This window comes from Odocoileus virginianus, chromosome 2 (assembly GCF_023699985.2).
Source record: "Odocoileus virginianus isolate 20LAN1187 ecotype Illinois chromosome 2, Ovbor_1.2, whole genome shotgun sequence".
NCBI classification, from domain to species: Eukaryota; Metazoa; Chordata; class Mammalia; order Artiodactyla; family Cervidae; genus Odocoileus; species Odocoileus virginianus.
In genome coordinates, this window is record NC_069675.1 from 89,377,263 (window position 1) to 89,396,596 (window position 19,334).

The 19,334-nt window shown below is 37.7% G+C and overlaps 1 protein-coding gene across 6 annotated transcripts in view; it reads right to left on the bottom strand.

Annotated features, from left to right (window-relative positions):
- Nucleotides 1-6,737: 6,737 nt before the first annotated feature.
- Nucleotides 6,738-19,334, bottom strand: part of RC3H2 (ring finger and CCCH-type domains 2) — a 50,716-nt gene continuing 38,119 nt past the window's right edge. For 2 of the 6 annotated variants that reach the window (XM_070452388.1, XM_020872115.2), the window contains exons 11-21: nucleotides 18,594-18,808; nucleotides 17,489-17,922; nucleotides 16,750-16,920; nucleotides 14,836-14,982; nucleotides 14,298-14,511; nucleotides 13,977-14,061; nucleotides 13,627-13,708; nucleotides 13,391-13,525; nucleotides 13,015-13,122; nucleotides 12,769-12,917; nucleotides 6,738-11,990 (exon numbers count right to left, since the gene is read on the bottom strand). In XM_070452388.1, coding sequence (XP_070308489.1) covers nucleotides 11,795-11,990; nucleotides 12,769-12,917; nucleotides 13,015-13,122; nucleotides 13,391-13,525; nucleotides 13,627-13,708; nucleotides 13,977-14,061; nucleotides 14,298-14,511; nucleotides 14,836-14,982; nucleotides 16,750-16,920; nucleotides 17,489-17,922; nucleotides 18,594-18,808 — 1,936 coding nt within the window. In that variant the 3' untranslated portion in view covers nucleotides 6,738-11,794. The remainder of the gene's footprint in view (nucleotides 11,991-12,768; nucleotides 12,918-13,014; nucleotides 13,123-13,390; nucleotides 13,526-13,626; nucleotides 13,709-13,976; nucleotides 14,062-14,297; nucleotides 14,512-14,835; nucleotides 14,983-16,749; nucleotides 16,921-17,488; nucleotides 17,923-18,593; nucleotides 18,809-19,334) is intronic. The other 4 variants (XM_070452393.1, XM_070452396.1, XM_070452394.1 and 1 more) reach the window with 3 other exon arrangements.

The window sequence follows — 19,334 nt, forward strand, 5'->3', positions numbered from 1 at the left end:
TTGATTTTCAAGTGTTAAACTAGTCTTACATTCCTGAGATAAACCCTATTTGGACATGATGGATCATAATTTACATATATAAATATCTGGATTTGCTAAGATTTTAAGGATTTTTGCATCTGTGTTCACAAGGGATATTGAGCTATAATTTTTTGTGAAGTTATTGTCAGGTTTCAAGACCAGGGTTTTATTGGTCTAATGAAACTAGTTAGGAAGTTCTCTCCTCCATTTTCTGAAAGAGCTTCTGTGAAACTGACATTATTTCATCGTTAAATGTTTAATAGAATTCACCTGGGAAACCACTGGGGGCCTGAAGTTTCCTTTGTGGGAAGCTTTTCATAATGAATTTCACTTGTTTAGTAGCTAACACAGCTGTGGCAGGCAGCTTCTAAAATGGTTCCTGTAGCAGTAAATAATCTGTCTCTCAGCTCTCAATTCACTCTTCTTGCTTTGTAAGAATGGACAGAATTCCTTTATGCATCTCTCCTTTGCAGTGAGCGCAATAAAGTTCTCAGTAGTGGGCACTGGAGGAGGAGGGGCTGTGGTCAGTGGTACGGCCATAAGGACATCCACTGGAGGGCTTCCCCAGCCACGGGCCCAGCACACGTGGTTATGCTGCAGCCTCCCTCTGGTCTAGCACTAAGGGGGCCTGCAGCGCTCTCAACGGGGAAGCCAGTGCCCTGAAGGGCTCCTCCTGCCTGCCTTGGCAGCCAAAGGCTTCCTGTATGCACTGGCGCCAATTTTCCTCTGCAGGCTTGCTTGCAGTCCAGAACCTTGCTTTTTGCTTGCCAGTAACCAGTCCCTAACCAGTCCCAGGTTGGGCAAACCAGCAAACTTCTCTTCTGCCCAGCGGGCTGAACTTCACGGTCTCCAGTGAGGTCTGCCCCCAAGTCTTCATAAGAGATCCCCTTTCCAAGTTTGTCCTTCCTTTCTTTTTTTCCACCAAAACATGCTCACCCTGTTTTATTCTAAAAACAAACAAACAAACAAACTGGGACTTCCCTGGTGGTCCAGTGGCTAAGACTCCGTGTTTCCAATGCAGGGGATCTGGGATTAATCCCTGGCCAGGGAACCAGATTTCACATGCTGGAACTAAGAGTTTGCATGCCACCCCGAAGATTGAAGATACCGTGTGTCACAACTAAGAGCCAGTGCAACCAAATACATGAATAAACATTTTTTAAAAATCTATTTGGAAAACCTAAGTAAGAATAAACTAGGAGGACAAGTTTGTCCTTCCTTAGCTACTCTCTCTAAGCCATAGGGTACCATATGGAATTTTCATTAATATTTTAGTCACTCACTGACTAGATTGTAATAATTCTTTTGTATCATAAAGCCCCTCTATGGTTTTTACCTCCTGATGGGAGTAGAGAAGTCACCAGGTCCGGTCCACACAGAGGTGAGGGGATCACACCAGAATATGAGTACCAGGAGGTATGGGTCTTTGGGAGCTATATCAGTCCCTAAGTATGGTCTGGACCTAGTGATTTGTTTCTAAGGAATAATGACAAAACTGATGGGATGTTGCTTCGAAGATTCATGTCAGTTCAGTCGTGTCCTTGCGACCCCATGGATTGCAGCACTCCAGGCTTCCCTGTCCATCACCAACTCCCAGAGCTTGTGCAAACTCACATCCATCAAGTCAGTGATGCCATACAACCATCTCATCTTCTGTCGTCCCCTTCTCCTCCTGCCTTCAATCTTTCCCAGCATCAGGGTCTTTTCTGAGGAGTCAGTTCTTCACATCAGGTGGCCAAAGTACTGGAGCTTCAGCTTCAGCATCAGTCCTTCCAGTGAATATTCAGGACTGATTTCCTTTAGCATGGATTGGATTGATCTCCTTGCAGTCCAAGGGACTCTCGAGAATCTTCTCCAACACCACAGTTCAAAAGCACCAGTTCTTCGGCACTCAGCTTTCTTTGTAGTCCAACTCTCACATCCATACATGACTACTGGAAAAACCATAGCTTTGACTAGAGAGACCTTTAATGTGTCTGCTTTTTAATATGCTGTCTAGGTTGGTCATAGCTTTTCTTCCAAGGAGCAAGCATCTTTTAATTTCACGGCTGCAGTCCCCATCTGCAATGATTTTGGAGCCCAAGAAAATAAGTCACTATTTTCTGTTGTTTCCCCATCTATTTCCCATGAAGTGATGGGACCAGATGCCATGATCTTAGTTTTCTGAATGTTGAGTTTTTAAGGCAACTTTTTCACTCTCCTCTTTCACTTACATTAAGAGGCTCTTTAGTTCCTCTTCACTTTCTGCCATAAGGGTGGTGTCATCTGCGTATCTGAGGTTATTGCTTTCTCCCGGCAATCTTGATTCCAGTTTGTGTCTCATCCAGCCTGGCATTTTGCATGATGTACTCTGCATATAAGTTAAATAAGCTTCCAAGTTTAGGTTATAAAAGATTGTGACCCCGCTGCTCCTCCCAAAATAGTTGGAATAATGCTCCCACTCATTATTAGCCTATGAAATTACACACCCCATAAAAACTAACCATGCCTTATTTCGAGGCCTCTTGCCCTTCTGAAATGGCCCACACTGTGTCTGTGAAGTGTTTCTAAATAAATCCACTTCTTACCTGTGAAAAAAGATTGTGACTTCTTTATAGCTCATGCCACCTGGCCCCACCCCCTACTCATTCCGGGCTCTTTTGGTATGCTGAGCCAAGCTACCATTTGATTGTCAGCTCCCCTACAGAGAGGCTCATGAGGTGGAAAACTGAGGGCAAGCTTCAGCCAATGAAAAGCTGAGGCGTCATTCCAACATTCAGGAGGAACTGAACCCTAACAACAGCAAGCGGAGGGAGCCTGGAAGCAGACCCTTGACCAGGAGAGTCGTGAGATGGCTACAGAGCCAGTTAAGACCTAGACTGCAACACCGAGGTTGTGAGATAGATCCACAGCAGGGTACTCCTCTAAGCCACGTGCAGACTCCTGACCTACAGAAACTGTGAAATAATGTTTTTGTGTTAAGCCACTAAATTTGAGGATACTCTTGTTATGTGATAAAAGGTTAACTAGTAAAAGAGTTATTCCAGTTTTCTTTTTTCATCCTGTATCTGTTTTGGTAAATTGTATTTTGCAGGAATTTGTCTATTTTTAAGTTAAAACCATTTAGTTTATTCATTTCCTTCCAAAGTAGACCAAGTACACTAATCTACTTGCTCAAGAAATACTTTAGAAACAGAAGAAAAAAAAAAAAAATGTCCACACAAAGACACGTACACAAATGTTCATAGCAGCTTTATTTGTAATAGTCAAAAGATCACCCAAATGCTCTTCAGTGGGTGAATGTTTAAACAAAATGTGGCATGTCCATACCATGGTATACTACTCGGCAATAAAGAGAAGAAACTACTAAGACATGCAACCATTTGGATGGATCTCAGGGGAATTAGGCTGCATGAACAGGGCCAATCTCAAAAGGGTATATTCTGTGTAATTTCACTTATATAACATTCTCAAAATGACAAGATTACACAGGTGGAAAAGTGGTCAGTGGTTACCAAAGGATAGGAATAGGAGAATGGGGTAAGGGAGGGGGCCAGACATGAATATAAAGGGATAGGTAACATGAGGGACCAATGAGATGACAGAACAATTGTTTTTTTTCAGTTCTGTTATCGACAGCTGTGGTGGTTCCACAGACCTACATGTGATAAAACAATAGAGCTACACACACACACACACACACACAAATGAATGCATGTGAAAACTGGTGAAATCTGAAAAAGTTCCGTAGATTGTGACTAATATCAATTTCCTGGTTTTGGTGTTATAGTCTAGTTACATAAGAGACCACCATTGAGGGAACTGTATGAAGAGTACATGGGTCCTCTCTGTATTATTTTTTGCAAATTCCTGTGAATCTATAATTATTTCTGTATATCAAGTTTAAAAACAAACAAGCAAAAAACTTCAGTTGATCTCATCCAGTCTCTTGGGTAAAAATATGTTTTAAATTGCACTCTGGCCCTCCACCCCCATTACTCTTCATCTCATTTTCAGTGAGGTTGACGTTTAAGCAAAGACCTGAAGAAAGCGAGCGATCTAACCTCAGAGGACAGCATGGGTAAAGGCCCTATGATGGGAGCAGGCCTGGATGGCCTGTTGAAGAAGTCAGTAGCCAAAGCAGCTGGCTTTGAGTAAAATATCAAAGAAAAGGCTCTGGCTTTCACCCTGAGTGAGATGAGCAGCATTTGGAGGGTTTGGGGCACAAGGGTGAAGAGATCAGGCTGACATTTTAACTGATCTCTCTGGCTGCTGTGGGGAGAACTGAAGGGAGGCAAGAAGCAGGAAAACAGGAGGCTGTCACAGTCCAGGGGAGCGATAACTGTGACTTGGACCTCAGTGGTGAGAAGTGGTCAAATTCTGGGTATCTCTTTTGGAGGTAGGACTGACAGGCTTTGCTGCTGGACTAGGACGAGTAGTCAAGGGAGAAATAACTGAAATGGGGAAGACTTGGAGGTACAGTTTGGGGGTTTTAGATTTGGACATGTTAATACATCTGAGATATTTACTAGAGATCTAGTTAAGATGTTCAGCAGATGGCCCTATCTAAAACTGTTCACAGTACTTAGACTATAATGTAAGTTTCATGAAGTAAGGGACTAGTTCAATCCTCTATCCCTAATGCCCAGTTTTTAGAAGATTCTCAAAAATATATTTGTTGCATGAGTCTATCTGTAAACTGCCTGAGCCTGAACACTTGATGATGGATATTTATCAAATGCACTTGGGCTAAGACAGGCTCCAAACCCATTTCATTCATGATGGATGCTGCTGCTGCTGCTGCTAAACCACGTCAGTTGTGTCCGACTCTGTGTGACCCCATAGACGGCAGCCCACCAGGCTCCCGTCCCTGGGATTCTCCAGGCAAGAATACTAGAGTGGGGTGCCATTGCCTTCTCCATTCAGGATGGCAGTGGTTCCCAACCGTTCTGCACATTGGCTACACCTGGGGAGCTTCAAAAGTACCAATGCCTTGATCCCACCTCCTCAGATTGTTTTACTTGGTCTGGGGTGTGTTCTGAGCTTTGGGATTTATTTAAAGACGCCCAGGTGACTGCAGTATACACATAAGTTTGGAACCACTGCACTATGGACTTCTCAATTATAAAAAAAAAAGTCTTTGTTAAACTGCATAATAATTACTTCAATAGATGTCAATTATAAAGAAAATAAATTTTCTTGGAATTTTATTTCCTTCACTAAGTTTGCTCTCCTTTCCATCAACTATCCATGGTTCTTCCCCTTCTTCCTGATCTCAGTGATCACTCCAGGGCTTATACAAAATCACCTATTTCACAAATATTGACGTTTTTAGCAATAAGGTCCAGGATTCTAAGCCAGATTTAATCCATGATAACGTGAAGATGTTCTCCTACTTTTCAAATCCATCTCTTTCCTTCCATCCTTGCTTTGGCCATGGTCTAAACCCTTCTTACCTAGACTGCTGACTTGTTTCCCTGCTGGTCAATCTCTAGCTTCACCTAACACTACTGCCAAAGTGATCTAAAACCTCAAATGGATCGCATCATCTAACTTCCAACACTCCCTAACAGTCTCTTTAGTATTCAGTGTCCTTCACAGAGGTCCCCAATTACCTCATCTAACTATGTGACCGTGGGCAAATTCTCTACGGTCTCTGCCTCAGTTTTCTCATCTGTAAAATGGTGAAAATAATGGTCCGAGATGATATTATACCTATAGCACTTAGAACTGTGTCTGGGACATATTAAGTGCTCTAAGAGTTGGTTAAGCTATTCCTCAAACACTCCTTCCACTGTTTAACACTTATGGTTGAAATAGGTTCCAACCATCACCACCTCTGGAAGGTAGAATAAGACTTGAATCAGAATTCTGACTCCATTACTTTCTAGTTATAAGGTCTTGGGCAAGTTTCTTAACATCTCAAATATAAAACAAGGCTCATAATATTTACAGTGAAGGACTATTAGGATACAGAGTGGGTTGGTATGAAGGTAGAGTAGGTACTTGGGTGTTTTCTCCCATTTAGGTCTGGATGGTGAAATGTATTCAGCCTATGAAGTCTAGCCTTTGGTAATTTCTCAAAGAAGCAATTCCTCTGGCTCACTATCATTACCATTCACCCCATCACTTCCCCTCTGGAGTTTCCATATACCTTATACTAGAAAACAGCTCACTGAGCTGGTTATTCAGATTTGTTTTTCCCATGTTGCACGCTGAGAGCTTCAAAAGAAAGGGCTAGTTTGTTTCACTGACGTTCAATCTTACCGACCAGCAGAGACAGGGAGTTAAAATTCATCAGTTGAGTCAATGAGTAAAACTATTCAACGCCCAGTAAAAATGGTGTCTAGATCCACTGAGGTTCTCTGTTACATTCTGAGGTTCCCCTGGACAGTCTTCATACTTCTTTAATATACTACTTCAGATTCATCATTTGTGTATTTAGTCTATTTTCTCCATTAGATTGTGAACTGCTGGCATTATCTATGTCTTCATCTTCCATATAGAAAATACTCTACATTGAATGAATAAAGTGACTGATTAAATTAAGGAGTATTTCAAACTCCCTGGCCTATCTACTTCTTTCAGATCCTTACCAGTGATGAATGCATAAGGCAGGTGATTATTTAAATCTCAAAGAGTATCCTGGTAGCTTGGTGAAACCGCAAACTTTGCCAAGGAAGTCAAGATAACGAAAATGCACTACAAACTTAATATCGACACTAAACAAACAACTCTTAAGGTGGACAAATAATTTTATTTTGTGCATGCAAATACATGTCAAGTACTGCAAACTTTTTCCATCAATTTTCTCTCAAACACTGGAAATCATGATGCTCTATTCTGTGAACAGCCAAAGCTAATATCTCTTCACTTCAGTGCTACAGCAAAAACACACAGAATTCACTCTTTGCTATTCACTATCATCACAACCCTCATCCATCTCTGCCCTCCCCCCATATACAGGCCTTATGAATCCTAGCCTTCCCCTGTTTAATCCTATTTCTATAGCACAAAGGGAAACAGTACAATTTGGAAATTCAAATTGAAATAAATGGAATAGAATTTATTCCCATATATATTCCCCATTTCATTGTACAGAATTATTTTAAATTATAGTTTTAAATAGAAGCTGAGTATATGCCTTAAAAATGAGCATTAAATCCATCTTAGAGATGGTGCCTGCTTTTTACATGATGGGTGTACACCATCTTTTAATTTCATTTACATTTCAATCGAACAATAGATTTGCAAAGAAAATGTCTAATACAGACGTAAAAATATTCACACTAGAGCTTCACAATCGGTTGTACAATTGACAAACAGGCCTCTTTTCCCAAACTTTCCAGCTAAGCAAATTTATAAAATGTAATCAATGCAACAAGAAAAAACATTTCTCTTTCACTTCCAGGGAAAAGAATATGCAATAAACAGTATAAATGCAGACAGCAGTTGCTGCAAGCTAACCACGATACTCCCAAGTGGCTGTACAGTGGATATGTGCAGTACAAATAAAAGCCACATGTGTTGTATCACAACTACAGTATAATTGTTTGCCCAGCTAAGAGAATGCATGCACTTCCATGCCTTGGGTTATAAAGTGAGGCCTAATTCTTGACAGATTGATGGAATATATGCAAATGACCTTGGCTTTTGGCAGTACTAAGTGCAGCCAGTGTCTGTGTTCCACTGGTTTAAGGAGATTTAAAATTTTTTTATTTAAAAAAAGAAAAAACTGCCAATTTCAGACTTTGGGGAATAACTGCTCTTGGAGTAAAAATAGGACTCCACTCAAATGTGGGGTGTTCTGATTGGTGGCCTTGACTCCTTGTATTCCCTTGCCAGCAAAGGGATACAAAGAAACTGCTAGTATAAAGGAATGACTAGCAAATTTATTTGATTTATTCATAAGATGAGATACTCCTTGAGCATGTGCATTTGTGTTCTGCTTGCAGAAGGGGTTCTTATGTAGGAGTTACAGCAAGTGATCCCAACAACACTCTTCATTCACTAAGACACAAGGAAATTTCTTCCAGGAAAGCAATACACAGTTGCAAATGCAACTTTCCCCTTGAATGATTAGTCACCAATACTAGTGACAGTCTGCTCAGAAAATGACTCTAGCAACTAGGGAAGAAATATTCAGATTCAAAGCTGAAATCACATGCTCAATCTGATCATTACAAACTCCACGCCTGTTAACAAGACAACATGGGCTTTAACATCTAAAATGCACAAGCAAGCTAGATGGTTTTTTAAAACAAATTTTCAAATGTTTAAATGATCCCATTTTAAATTCCTACAAATTATTGTGCATCCTCTAATTTTCTCAAAGCAGCATACAAAATTGAGATGTGCTTTATAAACTTAGAATCAACTTGAAATTTGAGTTGAAAGTGACCAGATCCACACAAATAGAAAATTTCATTTCTAGTACAGGAGGTTTCGTTTATCATTCTGAGAGTAAACAGCTACTAGGAAAAGTATCAGTGCTACTGACTCACCGAAGTACCTCCTCTTGAAAATTATGATGCACAACTTTCACGCATGACGCTGGTTTACTAGATGGTATTGAAAGTCATGGCAGGAAAGTAAAGGAATCTACTTTGTTCAGGTACCAACTAGACAAAATACTTCAGTAACTTTCTCAGGATTCGTGAGATAAGATGGGACCATAAGGAAAGAACTACTGATGCTACATCATAGTATCTGAATGAGGCACATGAACTTCAGAATGTGACCCAGAAGTTTTAAAAAACACAAAAGTCAAAACAAAAAACCCCCACCATTTTCCCACTTTCCAGACCTCAGACTACTTTTTCCTAATAAGACCACACTGCATATGCAGTTTAGTTGACATTACAAACTTCCCCTCCTACTGCTTTATATCTTTTGATTTCAAATATATGTACATCATAAACATGTTGGTAAAAGGGTCAAATGACAGGGAATACCCCCAATATAAAAGTCACACTCTAGGTCTGATTTGTGATTTTTTTCCTCTATGATACCATTAGGTACCTTTCAGAAGAAGGATCAGATAAACTGCTCTTTCTTCTCAAGTGGCAGAGAACCAATGTCTTTAACTACAAATTTACTTCAGGCCATGAGAAACAGAAGATGGTCACTACATAGAGGATGCAATACAGAATCATCCCTACACAGAAACAATTCCTATGCTGTTAGTGAGGAAGAGAGTAAGTTTTTAAGAACAGGGAATTATTGTTTTATGGGATCACCTGCTGCAAGACAAGCATTATTTTAATATAAATGTTCTGAGACATACCAATAAAGTTGGCAGGTATATACATACACTGATGCAAATGTAATTTCACTGGACAAGTAGGCAAACACCTAAGCAGTTTATCCCAACCCCCTCCAGCAGAGCACAACCAAGTTTCAAAACTTCAATTTTAAAATTAAAAAGATAAGGTTAAATACACAAGATCAATTTATGTAGTATATATTCACCCTCAGAACGTGCTGAAGATGTTTTGCGTAGTTCTGTTGCACAGAGGGTTCTTTCCCTGAGGGCACATAAGGAGCTCTCAAACTGTTAATAGGTCTCTATTTTGTAACAAAATAGCAATTTTAAAATCTTAAAAAAAAATACATTACCTTCAACATGGAAGATCTCACTATTTAAATATCCATGAAATAGACATACTGGTTTGCATATCCTTTTTGGAAATACAAACAGCAAATAAAGTACATTGGAAGCATTTCAAATGTAATAAGCGCATATTTTATAGAAAGGTTCTGATATAAATTATATAACAATCATGTTCCTGTAATATCCTAGACTAATTCATAATGTCGGAAATAAGTTAATGTAACATGGTTTAAAACTCTTGTTCCTATTCATTTCAGGTTACAGAGTGAAATAAATAAAATGTCTTTGTAGGGATGGGGCACTGGCCATGGCAAAAAGATACAGTACTAACCAAAGGAAACTAAGTCAAGGCTACTGTGCTGTTATGCTACAAACAAACATCTTCATACATCTGAGTATTAAATAAATGTGTAAGATCTTCCATACTGACACCAGAATATCAAAACTACCCCTTTGTTTCTCAGGTATATTTACAACTTATCAGTCACCTTATGAGCATGTTCATTAAGACAGGTATCAAACACCAGTATTTACTCATTCTGATCAAGAAATTTCAGGGAAATGTCAACCCTCCCACCCCTGGAAATGTGCACAAAACTTTTTATCAAAATCTTATCTGATACAATGCTGTGGTTTTGTAAAACAACTAAATAGCTCAGACGACCAATAACATGATCCTGTTTAAGCATCTTGCTAGCAGGAAAAGCCCTTACATACAGTACACCTGGTGAAAGATCAGCTTGGCTTAAAATATTCCAGTACAATTTTCAGAGTAAACAACTTCACAGAAGTTAATTAAAAAATAACAATAAAAGTCAAACTAATCTTAAAGAAATAAGAGGGGGAAAAACAAAGACACAAACTATAGGTAAGATCACCAGGAAGGAATGCCCAGCTTTTGTTTTCAAATGTTGACTGAAATTTAGGTTTCTGTAAAATATCTCCCACAAAGTTGGAGCACAGCTTGTTGAACATACTGCATACTTTCAGATGCCAAGTCAAAACACTTTTCAGTCACATTTTAGCAGGGCAGCAATCATTCATGTTTTTAAGTATGAATAAAGGTTAGCCAATATTCTATTATTACATGGTTCATAGTCTTATCAACCTAACAGTCAGAAAACAAGGAAAATTAAACCCCAACATGAAGTAACAATAAACAATATTTAACCAAGATAATGCAATGAACATCCAAATTAATTAAATTAAAAACCCAGCAATACCATCTTGTTAGTCAGTGCAAACGCTACATACAGGGTTTTCTCAAAAAAGCTGAAAGCACCTGATTCTTTTGCCAAGTCATCAGATTCAATAATGTACAGGCTTAAATCTGCATTTTTAAAAAACTGCCATTACATTAGTGCATAATTTATCAAAATTGTAAAAACGATTCTGCATAACTTAGGAGAATTTAATATCTAGTACATCAGCTGAAAGACTTAGGCACTTGGTTATATATTTAATTACTTACTTCAACAAGTAGCCTGTGTATAAATATTAACAAAGCAGAAACTATTCTTGAAAAATGGAAAATTGAAAAAAAAGTTAAATGCTACAGATAAAAGCACTGCACCACACTCCTACATATAATGCAGTAAAGAAAGCTAGTATATAACCCTGTAAAATTCTATGGTAAGAACGTTTAACTCCACTCTTCAAAATTAAAAAAAAAATAAGAGGAAAAAAAAATCCATGCAAAGTCCCATGAAAAAGATAAATAAAGCAGCTGGAATGAGATGGAAATTTCTCTCAGTGAAACATAAAATAGAAATAAATAAGTTAATTAAGTCTACTTTCACTAGATGTATCATTGTAGGATCCTGCTAGTTTAATAACTGAGTTGTTAATTTTCTATACAAGCCATTTAAAATAGGAAATGGCTCAGTTACTGCACCGGATTGCTACAAACTCATAAAAAGCTGCTTGAAGCTTAAGTTAAATGTCCAAATTCCAATCACTTCTGGAAAGTGAACGTGTTACCCTAGTAAAGTAAATTTTCTTTTTTTTCATAATGCTAATGCAAGAGGGCTTGAAGTATCAAAGAGTCCACAGGAAATGGATGCCCCCAGTAATATCTTTTTTTTAAAAAAAATATACATTATATAATATATATTATATATATAAAAAGCTAGTGTAAATGCTTCCATGGTATGGTCACAAATTTGAAAGATGAACCTCCTTTCAGCTATTAACCATCTTCCCATTTGCAACAGATTTTAAAAAGTCGTTTTTATCTTCAGACATAACATGAGTTTTCAGAATGAGGTTGCCAACACTGACAGATGTGGTGATGGGTAGGCCACTCGCATTGCTGATGGACACTGGGAGTGGCTGGCTAAAGCAAGAAGTTACCGGCAGAATTGTTTTTTGCTCTTCCCTGGGAGAAAATAAATGACATTGAAAACAAATCAGCTTTAAGTGAAAACTTTTAAGAGTAACCATGCATACTGAATAAAAGCTATAACACACTTTAAGAGACCCTAGAAACAGCATGTCTTTTTCACTAAAACGAATCAGAGGTCACTAAAAAAAAAAAAATCCCATTTTCCAAAAACTATAATAAAAAAAATTAGAAGATTGGTTAATTTAAGGCCAACAAACTATCAATTCAAGATAAACCCGTATTTTTGGCAGTAATTATACTAAAGATCGAGAATATCCTAACATGATTTTTAAAAAGGGAAACCCTTTATTTAGGTTTTAATTCTCCATTTTGTAGTTTTGATGCTTGCCTATCAGACAGAGAAAGTATAACCTGATTATCGCTCAGTCACTAAGTCATATCTGACTCTTTGTGACCGCATGGGCTACAGCACACCAGGCCTCCCTGTCCGTCACTATCTCCCTGAGTTTGCTCAAACTCATGTCCAGAGTCAGTGATGACATCCAACCATCTCATCCTCCTGATGCTCAAGTATAAAAATAAACATTGATCCCAATAAAAAAGCAAGTTTCAGGCTACTAACATGAAGCACTTTGCTAGTTCAAATTTACCTCTGCTCTCCTAGAAATCCAGATGACCAAATCATTGCCTTATTACGTAAGGTTTTCCCCTCATAGGATAAAATAAAAAATGAATTTAGTAGTGTATCTATTTCTCTTTAAATATTCATGGCTTATGCCCAGTGGTTATGAATCTTACGTCTAACACTCACAGAATCACACGGTCTTCACCTAAACTCTGTCTGCTCTGCTCCAGAGGCTCCTCTTGGTGCTGCTGGACTGGATGCCCATTCTCTACTGCTGTTCCATTCAGCAACTGGTCATTTTGAGAACTGATACCAAGCGGTATGTCCAGGATCTCCTACGAAAATAAAATGTTAATCCTTCAGGAGGAACGTGTTCTGTACTTTAATTTCCAATGGAGTAAAGCCTCCTGGATATCTAATTGTGGTACTTACTTCAATCTGTTCACCTTGTCCATCAGGTTCATCAGTATCAAGTGCTGACAGCTCTAACTCAATATCCCTATCAGGCTTAGTATCAGCTGCATCTTCTGTATAATCACTCTGTAATTAAGAAAAACACTGATTTCACATCTGTGGAAACTCAGGCTTCCCTTTTAAATTAAAATTGGAATCTCAATGACTGATATAAGAAAAGAAATCTGGGATTACAATTTTATTGCTACTGTTAAATTTTAAAAGCAATCATCCACCAGAAAAAGCCATGCTAAGTAATGGCATAAAATGCACTAAACAATGGCACAAAACAGCATGCAGCAGCAGCAAACAGCACATATACTAGAGATGAAGCTGAGCGGGTCAGTGTCCTTACCTCTCCATTTCTCAGTTCAATTTCCTTGCTTAGAAGATTTAACGTGAGGTGACGGCCTTCATCCAGGGAATTCCACTTTTGTTGCATAGCCAGAGCATTGGCCTCCCTCTGAAGAAGCAATGAGTTACTCTTGGCCTAGAGGGGAAAAAAAAAAGGAGTCAGCTTCCAGCCTTTAGCTTTTAAATGTCATTCTTTTTTAAAAAAATAAACTCAAAGCTGACTGACATAGAGCTTACCTGCTGAAGTTCAATGCTCAAAAGGTCTCCAGTACTGGAATGCTTTCTATGACCAGATAAATCGGTAACAATGAATCTGTCCCTTTAAAGAGAAATATGTTTACTGTTACAAAATGAAGCAGCTAAAGAAGTAATGACTATATGATAGCTATATACTATATATGTTTTACATAACAGATCAACCCTGAAAGTTTCAATCATTATTCCAGATGTAAACTTCTTTCAGAAATTCGTTATATAGTTAAAACTAGCAAAGCACAGTTCATGAATAACTGGGACTTCCATCTGTACTTTGGGAATATAGACAAGTCTGAGAATAGAGAATCCTAAAGAATTAAGAGCAATGTTACCGTTCAATATAATGTGCTGATGATGTAGCCTCATTACCATATGAACTCCACCTTGAATCAACAGCATTGACATAAGGGACATAATCTGTAGAAAGAAACAATGACCAGAAAAGTGAAAAATTAGATACAGATTTGAATGTATACTTTCCAAAAAAAAAAAAATCCACATTATCTAACTAGCCATGCTCTCCTGGCTAAGCCGTTTAACTCTAGGTTTACAGTGGTTGTTAAATGGAGAGACATGTTCTATACCTAACAGAGTGAGGATTATAAAGCACAGTGCTAGAACATACCAGGTGAAGTATTAATGATACGGATTACCTGATACACTGATGGGCTTGGTTGCACTTCCTTGGGAAGCAGTGGCCTGGACAGGGTCCGTGGTATGGTAACCAGTACGGGAAGATCTAGAAATCGCACCCCATTTTGAGATGATAGGTCCATCACTAAAAGGAATTATTGGATCTTCTTCTTTTGTCCTTCTCTGAGTTTCAAATAAATGCACTCTTCTCTTAACATCCCCACTGTCCAGGTCCTGTATAAATAAAAGAAAATAAATAGATCGTGGGCAATTACTTCAGCTAATAATACAAGTAAATGTTTTCAAAAAACATGAAATTAGGTTCTCTGGTAAATTTAACATTAACTGTATATCTCAGTGAAAACCCAACATCTATTTTTAAAACACTCCACTATGTTCAAATAATTTAAACACTAGGTGCAATTTATTTCAGACTTACCTAAATATAACTGCTGCTTACAAATGAGTTACTGTATATGGCAACAAAATGAAGACGAAAGCTTTCAATCATTCTAAAATTTGAATCAACATGCATAACCCTTGCCCCCCAAATCATACCATTAATACCGCATTTGAATTAGCAATAACATCTCTGGGCTCTGAATCAATAGCATTTATACAAGAACCGATGGTGCCACAAGACCAGGGAGAATAATGGGAAAGATGATCCTCTTCAAATTTTGTGCCACTCACACTTTCAGAGAACTGGTTAAAAAAAGAATGAAAAATAAAAACAAAGGCAATTGGTAAGAAATTTAAAACTACAAACTTGTAACTAATATAAAGTAACTATTATAGAATTCACAACACTTTATAGTGAATAATTAAACATTCAATAACTAACACAAAAACTGTAATAAGTTACAAATAGTACGTATTTATATTATGTCTTAATAGGAAACAGAAAGCCTTCTCTTTTTTCAGTTTGTCCTTTAAGAACTCATAAGGAACCCCGGAGTGACACTACCCAGAACAATAAACAATTTACAGCATGCCTCTAACATGGTACAAAGTGCTCCAAAAAATGAAAAAAAGCAAAAGAAAACACACACATACATAAACACATACATAGAAATACATTTTCGTATTAAGCAAGTGGCAACACTCTTCTCAAGATGGTTAGCTGCTTTGAAGAAGTCTAATTTTGATGAGATAAATTTGGATCGGGATTGGTTCAAGATGGCAGAGTAGAAGGACATGCGCTCATCTCCTCCTGCGAGAGCACTGAAATTGCAACTAGGTGTTAAACAAACATCGACTGGAGGATGCTAGAACCCATGAAAAAAAAGATACCTTACATGTCCAAAGACAAAGAAGAAACCACAATGATGTGGCAGGAAGGGTACAATCACAATAAAATCAAATCCCATACCAGCCAGATGAGTGACCCACAAACTGGTTAACAATAATACCAAATAAGTTCTCCCATTATTGTGAAGATTCTGAGCCCCAGGTCAGGCTTCCCAGCCTGGGGATCTGACAAAGGGACTGGGAAGATGAATTTAAAAATTCAAATTTATGGATGGAAAAATATGCTATTTAGGATTTTTTAAAAATATGATGTCTACTTTAAAAATCTAATAGTTATGGATGGAAAAATATGACGTCTAGGATTACTTCAAAATAATCCAGTAGGAAGAGGGGCTACAAATGAAACAAGATTGGCTGAGTTGATAACTGTATAATGGGTACATGGAGTTTATTACTATTCTCCTTTTGCATATGCTGAAATTTTTTGAGTTTAATGAAAAGATTAGAAAAAAAAATTTTTATATTAGTATCTCTAGGGATAGGGAATAAACCAGATGACTCAAAGAAAAATTAATGGTTTGTCCTAAATACACAATATGGAAAACAGGGTACATTAAAACAATCCTGGTGCAAAACCTGTCTTGAAATGATAAGAACAATAATTAACAGTGATTTAGAACACCATGAATAATATAGTAGGCATTTCTGTACTTCTTGTGAAGTAAGGAAGAAATGCCTCAGACAGACCAAAATTCAAATCCAAGCTATTTATAGGCTGAATTTATTACTTGGGCAAATTACTTAACTTCTCTGAGCAGGATTCCTAACCTGTAAAATATGGGTAATACCTGCCCCCTAAGGATTTTGTAAGAATTAAATAACATTATGGAAATGCTTAGCACAGTGCCTGGCCAAGTAAGTGCTCAATAAATGGTGGGTATAAATCTTATTTATAAATAAAATCTATAAAAATAAGGAGAACTGTAATGCTGGAAAGACTTGAATTCTTTGTGGAAAAGGAGCGTGATTTGTTAGCAGTCTTCAGTGTCACAATGCCTGGCCATAGAGTTTACAAACTCAATGTTTATTAAATTAAACTCAACTGCCACCAAACCAATGCAAAATATCCAACACAGCTAACCCTAGCTTGAATGAGTGCTCTGAAGTCAGTTGTCTAACCTGTCCCTGCAACATCAAGTGATTAAAACCTTTCTTTCTTACATCAGTGCGAAAGTCTACACTGAATAGAGGAGAAGGTGGTGTTGGTGACTGTGTTGCCACAGGAAGAGCTGAAGAAACAAGAGGTGCTTTCTGAGTGTGGTACTGTGCCCACTGCTCTGGCTTTCTTCTTATCTGCTCCTCGCAACTGGTCTTCAAATGACCACAAGGTTCCTAAGGGGGGATAAAAGAAACAATCTTAATCATCTAGGGAGCAGTAAATAAATTTAACTATGCTCTGTGTAAATAATGTGAACATTTATTATACTGTTGGGACAAAAAAGAATACAGAAGGTTAAGTCTCCCTAGCCTATTCTCCATACACTTAAACAAAAGGGTTTAAATAATGTTAAAATCTGAGCACTCACTTTTCTGGTTTAGGAAAATCATATGTATATATGTGGGGATAGGAAAAATAGGCCCTGTCTTTGTATCTTGAAGATTTCTTTTTTACTTTCTGATCAGTTTCGTATCCAAACATAACATTTATTGAGCATGTATATGCATCAGGTCCAAGTCTAAGAGCTTTTTCTGATTTAATCCTCACAACAGCCTTATGAGGTAGGTACTACTATTATTTCCATCAAATGTGAAAAAACTGACAGAGAGAAGTCAAGTAAATTCCATTAAGTTACACAATTAGTAAGTGGAGGAGCCAGGATATACCCAAATATTGTAACATCAGACAACAGACTCTTAACCACTGTGCTGTACTAGCATTCCTAGTTCCATTATCACTTACCCTCGGTAAAGGCACAGTTGTCCTTGGCTCACTTGGTGGCTGACAAGCCACTGAATAATACCCATCTAATGAGTTATATCTTTCTCGCAAAGACGTCTGATACACAGACGAGTGCATCACATCCATTGGAGGTAAAGAATTGCTTCTAATAATGTCATCTCGTTGGTACATAGGTGGGCGCCAGATGCGCCTGCTGTCATACACAGGAGCATACATTCCAGAAGGTACTGGAGGAACTGGTCCATACGGCTGCGGAGGAGGAGGTTGGTAAGGAGAAGAATTCATTCGATCTCGAGGGGAAAATGTACTGTAATGATCGGCATATGGCATGGAAGCAGGTGGGAGGGAGGACTCTGGAACATTATTGGACCTCACAAAGCGAGGAACACAGGGAGCCACACCAGCTGGTACCGTTGGAGGTGGTGGGTAGTATCCTTGAAAATTGGAAAGAGGAATATTTAATGTAATTTTAGTATAATTTAACATCTTATAATGGTTTAAGTCTAAAGCAGCCTTTAATGTGGGAAAATAACATAAGTTCTGAATTTTAGTTACCCCTGAATTAGAAAGATACTACATGCTTTCAAGACACCACTATATGAAAATCCTTAACATTCAACATTTTGTTAAACTGTTCCTTAAAAACATACAATGAACTATTAACAGATGCCTGGTAAATTTCCTTCGAGGGCATGTACTGCCACAGGTTTTGGTTTAAGTAATTAGTTAGATCATTGATTCTTACCCTTTTGGGGAGCACATTTTAAAGACATCCTTCATAATCTATATAAGCTATGTGCAGTCTTTCCAAAATTATACTTTAAGTGTATATAAACCAAACATTTAGTATATTATTTCAGAGGATATATAAAACTCACTAATGCTCATCCATGAACCCCATATTTGATTCATAGGAATGAGAAATCTTAAAACTATTGGAATGTAGAATCATAGATTCTTAAGACAGGAAGAAAACTTAAGGGTCATGCAGTCCAAAAGATTGATTTTTTAATGTAGATATTCTAGATAGAAATAAATGACTAATTTATTACAACAAATGTTATATTGTAGTTTCTTTTTCATAGATTTATCTAAAATCACTTACCAGTCTGTGGGTACTGTGGGACTTCAAAGGGTATCTGAGTCCTTGGATCTTGAAAATACTGAATGTTTTCAGAATGCTGAGGATATACTGGTACTCTAGTGATAAATGGGCTGGATTTTGGAGGCACAGAATTCAGCTCTGTTCCAGCATTAGTGGGCCCAGCTGAGGTAGCCGCTACATTACTTACAGGAGTCTTAGGTGGAGAGCCAATTTTACTAGAAAGAAAATTTAACAAAGGCAAAATGATAAATCACTGCCTATGTCTGTTAAGTCTTCCTCAGTAGGAATTTTTCATAAAATTATATAGTGACCATTGACAGACAACGCTTCAGGTTTTTCAGGTGACAAATAAGGCAATGAATTTCACTGCTACCTTACCCTGTTAGTTCACAAGATTATAGTAAAAGATCTCATATTTTGGTGAGGGTGAAAAATAAAAAACAAAACATAAAACACAAACAAATTCCAGGTAGGATTGTTCTATTAAGAGTTAAGATTAACTGAAATGTAAACTCAATGAAGAAAGGCCATTTTTGTCCATTTTGTTAACTGCTAGATCCCAAGGACCGTAAACAGTTTGTGGCATATAGAAGGCACTCAGTAAATATTTGTTGGATAAATGGAAAAGTTCCTGCCACATAGTAGGTAGTCAGTAAATATCTGCTGGACAAACAGAATACCAATAAAATGGTTACTCATTAAACTGATGCAAAACACACAAGCTTTCTTTTATTCAAAAAA